The 10,529-nt window shown below is 36.3% G+C and overlaps 1 protein-coding gene across 1 annotated transcript; it reads left to right on the top strand.

Annotated features, from left to right (window-relative positions):
- The first annotated feature begins 5,901 nt into the window (after positions 1–5,901).
- LOC110299324 (olfactory receptor 52M1-like) lies at positions 5,902–6,900 on the top strand. The gene has a single exon (XM_021168999.1). The coding sequence runs from the start codon at positions 5,938–5,940 to the stop codon at positions 6,889–6,891; it is 954 nt and encodes a 317-aa protein (XP_021024658.1). The 5' UTR covers positions 5,902–5,937; the 3' UTR covers positions 6,892–6,900.
- The last annotated feature ends 3,629 nt before the right edge of the window (positions 6,901–10,529 follow it).

Below are 10,529 nucleotides of genomic sequence, written 5' to 3'. Positions count from 1 at the left end.
CATCACTGGAAAGAGAGGCCCATTGGACTTGCAAACTTTATATGCCCCAGTACAGGGGAACGCCAGGGCCAAAAAGTGGGAGTGGGTAGGTAGGGGGGTGGAGGGAGGGCATGGGGGACTTTTGGGATAGCATTGGAAATGTAAATGAGGAAAATACCTAATAAAGAAAAGAAGAAAAATAATTAAATCATGAAAATAAGATACAGTTTGTAATGGATTCACAATTTAATGCGGGCAAAGAAAAAAATCATAGAAAAGAGAGAAAACTTTAAATTTAAAGTTTTAGACATGCAATAAAAAATGTTGCTCAGTTTGTTTATGGAACAATAAAGGAAAGTAGTATTTAGTGGTTAGAAAAAATTACAGAAGTTGCAGAGAAGGTAAAATTCTCCAACCTAATGACTCTTCAATGCCAAATTTTACATTTGGAAGAAGGAAGATATATTGAAGCTTTGAATTGTGTTTCCCAGGTTAGTATGTGTGAAAAATGTAATTAAAACAGTTTTAAAATAAAACAAGATGAAACAACAATAAAGGAAAGAAGTTAAAAATGAATCAGCAAATGCTTGCTGATATGAGAAACCCCTCATGTCATAAGATGTATCAACTTTTCAAGAGCTTTAGGAAACTGTTCACGTGCTGCAATTTTGTTACTTGAAGCCTGGGAAAACATGAGCCACAATTAGGAAAATAAAAGCCTAATGACCGTAGATGGCCCAGAATGGCATGGCAGTGTGCAGGGAACTGAGAAACAGAGGAAAAGTAGGAGAAGAAATGACCATGTACAAGAAGAGGGAGAAAGAGTCAACAGCATGACATCACCCTGAGGCTTGCCCCTAGCTTCCAATGATCATCCTCCTGCTGGACTGAATGCCATTGAGATTCTAGAGCCTCCTGAAAGAGCACTAACCATTGGGGTCCAATACATGTGCCTGGAGAGGGATAGTTTATATTCAAACTATAAAGAGTCTGCAAAAAAATAATTTTCTCTCTTTTGTTAGAGAGAAGGGAAATTGTTGTGCTCCTTGTGAATTGGCTTATGTGGGATAAAAGACCTGACTTTCGTGTCACTTAAAGCCTAGAGTGAAGTCAGAAAGGATGAAAAGAAGTTTAGGTCAATAGAAGAGTTTGACTTTGGATTTCTGCAGGTAAAAAAAGACAGATGAAACTCAAGAACGAAGACCAAAGTGAGGACACTTTGCCCCTTCTTAGAATTGGGAACAAAACACCTATGGAAGGAGTTACAGAGACAAAGTTTGGAGCTGAGACGAAAGGATGGACCATCTAGAGACTGACATACCCGGGGATCCATCCCATAATCAGCCTGCAAACGCTGACATCATTACACTAGCAAGATTTTGCTGAAAGGACCCTGATATTGCTGTCTCTTGTGAGGCTATGCTGGGGCCTAGCAAACACAGAAGTGGATGCTCACAGTCAGCTATTGGATGGATCACAGGGCCCCAATGGAGGAGCTAGAGAAAGTACCCGAGGAGNACAGGGCCCCAATGGAGGAGCTAGAGAAAGTACCCGAGGAGCTAAAGGGGTCTGCAACCCTATAGGTGGAACAACAATATGAACTAACCAGTACCCCCTGGAGCTCGTGTCTCTAGCTGCATATGTATCAGAAAATGGCCTAGTTGGCCAACAGTGGAAAGAGGCCCATTGGTCTTGCAAACTTTATATGCCCCAGTACAGGGGAACGCCAGGGCCAAGAAGTGGGAGTGGGTAGGTAGGGGAGTGGGGGGAGGGTATGGGGGACTTTTGGGATAGCATTGGAAATGTAAATGAAGAAAATACCTAAATAAAATTTATAAAAGAAGACAATATGGTTTTAGTAAGATACAAACCAGTAAAGAAATTTTGAGAAAGATCGAGTATAAAAAGGAACATACTAGAATGTTACTGAGTATAGGAAAGGTATTGAGTAAGATTATGGAAAGGTAAGTTTTTCATATGTAATGATATCTAAAAAATAGAGATCTACAACTAGAAATCAGATACAAGGTACAACTTTTAGAGGAAAGATTATACAACAAAATCATTATCCAAGTTATTGACATCAGGAAGACTCATGATAAGAATACTCTTGGATATATTCAGCAAATATATTAAATATCAAAGTGTTCAGAACACATTAAAGAAAGAATATATTTATTACTTTTCTTGAAAGAGAGTTTGTGATAATTATTCTCACTAAAAGGAATTTAGGTCCCACAAGTTGGGAAATGGACACTGACCCCAGAGGACCACTAATCATTGCTCCATCTGGGATGGATCCAGAGTGAGCTGTAGTTCCAGGTCCTATTAACACAGCATCCATTTATCTGCATATCAAAGGCAGCTCTCTGGAGAACAGGTCCCTTTTAAATTGGAAGAATAAGAACAGAAATACTGAATGAGAAAGAGCAAACAAGGCTGTACTCTTATATACTTCTTCATAGAATTATGAGATCGTCAGAAAGGTAACATTCCATTCTACAAATATACATACTAAAGTTAAAGACAATAATGATTATATATATATATATATGTGTGTGTGTGTGTGTGTATATATGTATATATATACACATATACATATATGTATATATATACAAATAGGTACATCTTTCCATAAATGATATATAGTGTATCTGTGTATTAACTGAAGTGTAGAGTGATAGACTGATAGACATTCTTTCTGAATTAGATTTTAACAGCATTATAATCGGCCAGGGCAGATCATATCTGTGCACAGATATTCCTATTTTTGTTCTATTTAGCTTTAGAGTTTGCAAAATCACAGCATGTCTTATGGAAGGAAAAATATAAAGAAGAAAAGCATTTTAATTTTTAAGATGAAAAGTTGGTGAAAAGCGAGACTTCATGGTTTTGAAAGGAAGCAAGTGGGTAGACATGAGAGAAGATAGAGGGTGAGAAATGAGAGGACTTGAGTAAAGGAAAGAAAGGCAAAATAATCTAATTAAATCTTAATTAAAGTAAAAATATCAAAAATTTTAAAGTACATGAAAATTCAGTCATGGTATTTTAGTTCTGTGTTTTAATTGTAGGTTTCAGGTGCACAATAAGTACAGGAGCTGAAACAAGTTTTTTTTGGGAGTCTTTCCACATTAAACAATGACTTAATTATGTGGAATAATTGTTGATAACATAAAGAATCTGGTGCTAGACTTTGTGCTGGATCATTGCAATGCCAACTTATGCAAGACTTCGACATTGAGAAATTTAAACTTATAAAGAGGCCCTTGGACTTGCAAAGATTATATGCCCCAGTAAAGGGGAATGCCAGGGCCAGGAAGCAGAAGTGGGTGGGTTGGTGAGCAGGGCAGGGGAAGGGTATAGAGGACTTTCAGGATAGCATTTGAAATGTAAATGAAGAAAATATCTAATAAAAAAGAAATCAGTTGACCCAATAATTGTATTTCACTAAACAAGATATACCACAGTTTTTAAGTTTTTCAAAAATAAGAAAATTGTAAAGTTCCAATGAGAGCACATATTAGCAACAAATGTCAATGTGAGGTTAACTAGCAAGGAATCACAGAACCACAGATGGAATTCTATTCAGCCTAATTGCTTCAGGATAATGAAACTTTACCTGGATAATAAAAAGGAGGACAGGAAAAGACTTATGAAAAAAAAAAAAGGTTAACTTGCAGAGAAGCATGGTCTGGTTGATGTATGTTATAATGTTTATATCGGCCCACTTGGAACAGGCAAAAGAGCACCGTGCTGGCACAAAAGCCGGAACCATGATTTTTATTATCAAATTTGCTATTCTAATCGTGCCATGTCTTTACTCAGAGAATATGCTAGATCCAAATTTGCTAAGAAATAATGAACAAATACTAATGTTCTTCTGATGGTTGCTTTATGTAAGGTTGTGCTCCTATCTGGCACATCCTAATGATTTTTTTCCAAGGCAGGGTCTCACTCAATAGCTCTGGATGTCCTGGAATTCACCATGTAGATCAAGCTGGACTTTACCTCACAGAGATAGAGCTTCTTCTGCTTCCCAAGTGCTGCGATTAAAGACTGTGTCACAGTGCCTAGCAAAGTTTAATTTTTTGGTTTTCCCATCCTCCAACATGGGAAACTGATACATAAGACACATAGCATATGAATCCAGCAACTTAGAACTTATTATAGCTATAAATATACAAAATAAAAGGTATGAGAAGACTCTATGGTGTAAACAAAATCAGTCAAGAAAAAGTCAGAAGCAATGACATTGCTTATAAACATGATTTTTAATGTTTCTGGAACTCTAAATGGGCAAAATTATAATAATATAAAGAAATTAAGTAAATATTTTTAGAGGTCCCATGTAACACTCAAAATTTTCCAAATACAACTGTGTAGCTAATCAATAACCTAAGTAGATTTATGACATTTACATTTACACAAGTATGTCATAGAGTGCAAATACCAGTTTATGAGATACTTGACCAGACTATCAAATAATGAAAATGTCAAGGCTTAATACTGGTAATTTCATTGCTATTAAATTCCACGTATTTATTACTAATCTGTAAAGCACATTACTGAGATCCTTTTAGAACCTTTCAATTGATATGAACTTATTTCAAAAACTCTCATTTAAGTTACATTTTTAATATCGAACATAAGCATACAAAATTAATGGGCTATGCTTAATATAAACTTAGTGTAAATCAGTTTTCATACAGAAGTGCAAAGCCGAAGTTTATGTAATGTTACATTGAAGAATCTCTTTTAAATTAATCCAAAGCATTGGTGGATTATAGTTGACTGCATATTTAATAATCAAAGCAGAATATAGTGAATTTGCCACAAATAAAATGACAAAAGCTTTGTAATTAGGAAGAGATGTGTTAAAGTCCCTGTGTCTTGCCCACTCATCTGTGATGCTACTGTGTTATCTAAAAGCTTACAGGGTTCTACTCTCTAACAGTCAAAATTTCAAAACGTTCATGGATTTTTCTAGCTAAGGCTTAGTGCCTTTCCTAGGTTAGAAGCCATAAAGTAAGTCTCCTTCATTTCCTTTTAAAAAATGATGTGAATTGAATTATAGTCTCAACTTAATAATGCTAGTATCAAAAGAAATACGTGGTGTATTAATCTCTGTTGTGATTAATATGCTCAGAAATAATGTAAGTTGAGATAAGATAAATCAGGCACATAGAAGAGTTGAAATGTAAAATGAGAGTTTCTCAAAGTTAAAATAAAATAAATGGATAGAGATAGATAGATAGATGATAGATAGATAGATAGATAGATAGATAGATAGATAGATAGATAGATAGATAGATAGATATTCCGCATGAGAAAAATAAACAGACAACAAAAAATGGGTAAAAAACTAATTGTCACCATCCAATCTTGGGAAGACTACTCTGTCCTGTGAAGGACCATGGAGCCTACAGATATCCACAGAAAAGACAAGAGCCTGCTCCAGGCTTCTGTGATAGTAACAGGAAAAGCTGAAAACCAAAGAAAACACTGTCTAACAAATAAAAAGCATCTCATAAGAGTATTCAGGTAAGTATTAGAAACATATCTTTCTTGAGACATAAAGAAAAAATTTGAATAGTGTTGAATATGTTCTCCATTTTAATTTGATAACTATTAAAAGATAATCCATAAGTATAAGAAACACCAAATTTACAAATGGGTAAAGAATTTTTACTTTATTATATAAATGTTAGCAAAGCTTTCTTTGAGTAAATTCGTGATATTCTTGATTTATAACGAGACTCGCTGCAGGGTGCACATTGTAAAGAAGTATATCTAAAGGATTCTGCACACACATCACAAAGATGAGAATTATCTAACATGATACTTTTGGATTTTCTAGTTTTATTTCTCAATGATTCTCAGAATTGTTTGTAACCACCTTACCAAAACATGCACGCTGTACAGGAAAGACTTCAGCCACAAACAGTGGGCAGTGCCATCATGGGGCCAGCTAATAAGTCACAACTCTCTCCAAGCACCTTCTGGCTGATGGGCATCCCAGGCCTAGAACACCTCCATGTCTGGATTGGGATTCCCTTCTGTTCCATGTACATGGTGGCCCTGATGGGGAACGTCACTATCCTGGCTGTGGTGAGAGCAGAGCGCAGCCTCCACGAGCCCATGTTCCTCTTCCTGTGCATGCTATCTGTCACTGACCTGGTCCTCTCCACATCCACATTGCCACGCATGCTCTGTCTCTTCTGGATGGCAGCTCATGATATCACCTTCGACGCATGCCTTGCTCAAATGTTCTTCATCCACAGTTTCACTGCCATGGAATCTGGCTTCTTCTTGGCCATGGCCATTGATCGCTATGTGGCCATTTGTGACCCACTGCGCCATGCCACAATTCTCACCCACAGCCGCATCGCTGTGATGGGAGCAGTTGTGGTGCTGCGTGGGGTAGGCTTCTTCTCCCCACACCCTGTCCTGCTTAAGCAGCTGCCCTACTGCAGAACTCGAATCATTGCACACACCTACTGTGAGTTCATGGCTGTGGTGAAGCTGGCATGTTTGGAGATAGGAGCCACCAAGCGTTACAGCCTTGGTGTTGCTTTTGGCATTGGCTCCTGTGATTGTTTCTTCATTGCCATCTCCTATGTTCTGATCCTCCGTGCTGTCTTCCGGCTCCCATCCCGAGAAGCAAGTCTTAAAGCTTTAGGCACTTGTGGCTCACATGTCTGTGTCATTGTTGTGTTCTACTCCACAGCTGGGTTTACCTTCCTGACCCACCGTTTTGGCCACAATGTGGCCCCCCGAACTCATATTCTCATAGCCAATATGTATTTATTGGTTCCACCATTTCTTAACCCCATTGTTTATGGTGTTAGGACCAAGAAAATTCGAGACTATGTTCTTAATACTCTAAAACTAAAAGGCAGCGGATCATGCTGATGTTGTTTGAAAGCATAGTAAAAGAACTTAAAGGAAAGGATGCAAATAATTGGTCTTTTCTCATAATGGATTTTTAAAGTATAAATATTAGTTTTTTTTTAATGGAGTCATTACTACAAATAGAAGAAGTAGCTCAAATTCTGATGAAATTAGTAGCTGTGATATTTTTGTGTGTACTTTGTTTATAGAAAGCTTCTTTGGAACTTGATGATAAGTAAATGCAGCCTTTATCCTTGTTGGTACTTCCAATCTACGTTTTAATTTGATATAGCAGCTTACTTCAGAATAAAAATCAATTCAAAAGGAAAGAAACACATGGCCATTTTTAAATATTCTTCAAGTAAAACGGGCTACTGAAAAATTAATGATTACTGTCAATAATTGGAAGTTATCTATTTGGTTTTAGCCTCTAAATTCATGAAAATGTCCCATTTGTTTATTTTTTTTAAATGGCACATAAGACCTCGACAGAAAATGCAGACCATCCTTTACAATGATCTCAATGACCTAGTAAACAAATACTTAATATTTTTCTATTTTAAATATGAGTATGTATAATATGTATATTTGCAAATAAATAAAGGTATCGTCGGAAATATGAGTGTTGTGTTGCCTATAGCTGTAGTTACATGGGGTTTGTGGAGTGCAGATTCTGGGATGGGATGCCTAGTCTTCTATACATCCAGAATCTAGCCACAGGGGCATCTCTCCAGCCCTACTCAACAATTATCTAAATCACCTTGTAAATATAGGCTATTTTCTCTACTGAAAGGAAGTTTAACTATTTTTAACATGAACTAACAAACATATGGCCTCTTCAAACCTTTCATTTCAGTAGACTTGAATTCTATCCATGACTGTCTCTACATTCTTATGAATCATCTCAGAGCTTGCTCAGACATAATAATCTTGATTTTATTTATTTCATTTTTTGTATTCATAAAGTAAAAGTTACTTTCTTTTGTAAAAGTCTATTTTTAAGTAAATCAGCTTAAAGTTTTGAACCATTATATACACACAATATTGAAAATCAAACTATTTTTTAAAAATACATTTTTTATGAACAATTTCAGCAATTGAACATTTACTCTTGATAAAATTTGATTCTTTTTCTTATTTCTTCTCTTATACAATATAGATTTGCAGAAGAAGAACTCAATAAATATTTGTGAAATTGATGTTGTCTCCATAGTGACATATTTTATAAAAATAGTGTTTATACTTTATTTTTGGACAAGGCATGTGGATGTGTTTGAGGTGGCTTTGTGTGTATAGTCATGTTCACAGATGTGTGAGGACACAGGTATGTGTGAGTGCATGTCTAAATATGTATGTATGCATGTATGTATAGGAGCTAACAGCCAAGGAAAGACAAAGAGGTCATGGAAGTAGGATTATTAATATCACAAGTATAGAAAATGGGAGAGTAGGGCGTGGTGGCTCATGCCTTTATTCCCAGCACTTGGGAGGCAGAGGCAGAAGCAGGCGGATTTCTGAGTTCGAGGCCAGCCTGGTCTACAAAGTAAGTTCCAGGACAGCCAGGGCTACAGAAAAATCCTGTCTCAAAACAGAAAAAGAAAACAAAACAAAAAAAAGAAAATGGAAAACATGAATTAATGTGGGTCTTCAGATAGTATAGGGTGTGAACCAATAGAAGAAATAAAGGAATACTCTGAACAGAGTAAGAGATGATTAAGACTGAGATAGTTTCAGGCAGGAGTGAGACAGCATGAAGACTATACTCAGCTAAATGCTGAGTTAGTAACCAGGCTAAGAGAACAAGATGAGTAGTGTGTAAATGAGAAATATAGTCAAGTTTGCAATTTGAAAAGATATTGTTGGACCTTAAAACAAAGAAGACTCTGCCTCCTCCTTTAATATAAATAATAATGAAATGAGCCCAATCTAGGAAGAAACATAATTGTATTTGTGGAATCTAAGGTAAACAAAAATTAAGAAGGTAAGACAACCCTACACAAAAATCTACAGGCAAATAAAACAAGCTAAAAGTGAGAAGAATAGCCTTACAAAGAGAAGAGCACAATAGTTGGATATTCAAAACAGAAAACATACTAAAGGGTAGTATTATGCATTGACCAAGTAGGATATATTTAGAAATTCATATGTATAGTCATAAACATATACACATGTAACAACAATTAATGATAAAAAGGCCATGAATTTGGAGAGAACAAGGAGGGGTATATAAGAGGATTTGGAGAGGAAAAAAGCAAGAAGGAATGATGTAACTACAATATAATCTCAAAAATAAAAGAAATACACTTTCAAATGAGTATTAAACAGAGAAAAGAGAAGAAATATAGTTACAAGGGTGAACTAGTGTGACAGAGAGACATAAATGAAATGATGCACAGTTAATAGCTATGAAGGGTAGGTTAATTATTGATGTAAAGAAATACTATCTACAATAATCAGATAATTTAAACTCTGAGTTTCATGTGTTTTAGGGCCCCTTATCTAATAGATATGTTAATCCATACAACTTCATTAAATACTTCATAAGAGATAGCATCACATTATACAAGTTAGCTTTATAAATTAAAACATATATTCATAAACAAGATTTTTGTATCTACAATGTTGTAAATAATAGTGAGATAAAAATGGAAGAAATGGGTGTCTTCAGGTTCCCACCTGTTCCAGGAGCAGAGTACCAGTGCTGGACACGATCCCACACAGCCCACACTCCAGTTGAAACTTGACTCTCCAGGTATTCTGACACATGCAGGTTCACTGGATCACAGGATCACAGATTCAGAGGAAGGACATGCTCAAGTTAGAGACAGAAAAGCCAGGTAACACCAGAAATAACCAGATGGTGAGAGGCAAGTGTAAAGATATAAGCAACAGAAACCAATTTGACTTTGCACCATCAGTTCTCCTACTACAGCAAGTTCTGGATACCCCAACATACCTATAACACAAGATTCAGATCTAAACTCTCATTTCATGAAAATGATAGAGGGCGTTAAAAAGGACATAAGTGACTTCCTTAAAGAAAGGCAAGGGAACACAAATAAACAAGTAGAAGCCCTGAAAGAGGAAACACATAATCCCTTAAAAAATACAATCAAACAGGTGAAGGAATTGAACAAAACTGTTCAGGAGCTGAAAATGGAACTAGAATCATTAAAGAAAACTCAAAGGAAGACAGCTCTGGAGATGGAAAATCTAGGAAAGAGAACAGGAGTCACAGATGCAAGCATCACCAACAGAATACAAAAGATAGAAGAGAGAATCTCAGTGGCAGAAGATACAATAGAAGGCATTGAAACAACACTCAAGGAAAATACAAAAACCAAAGAGCTCCTATCTCAAATATTCAAGAAATACAGGACAAAAGGAAAAGACACAACCTGAGAGCAATGGGTATAGAAGAAAGCAAAGATTCCCAACTCAAAGGGCCAGCAAACATCTTAGACAAAATTATACAAGGAAACTTTCCTAACCTAAAAAAGAAATGCCAATAAACATACAAGAAGCCTCAGAATGCCAAACAGATAGAACCAGAAAGAGAAATTCCGCACAAGCCTCTTCCGGTCAGAAAAGCACCGGGGTAGCTAGGGCGCAGGGTCGGCTGACACTCGCCAGCTATCCACAACACCCGCCACAGGATC

Source organism: Mus caroli, chromosome 7 (assembly GCF_900094665.2).
Source record: "Mus caroli chromosome 7, CAROLI_EIJ_v1.1, whole genome shotgun sequence".
In the NCBI taxonomy this organism is placed as follows: Eukaryota; Metazoa; Chordata; class Mammalia; order Rodentia; family Muridae; genus Mus; species Mus caroli.
Note: the sequence above shows the minus strand (reverse complement) of the source record. Positions and strands in the feature narration are given on the sequence as shown.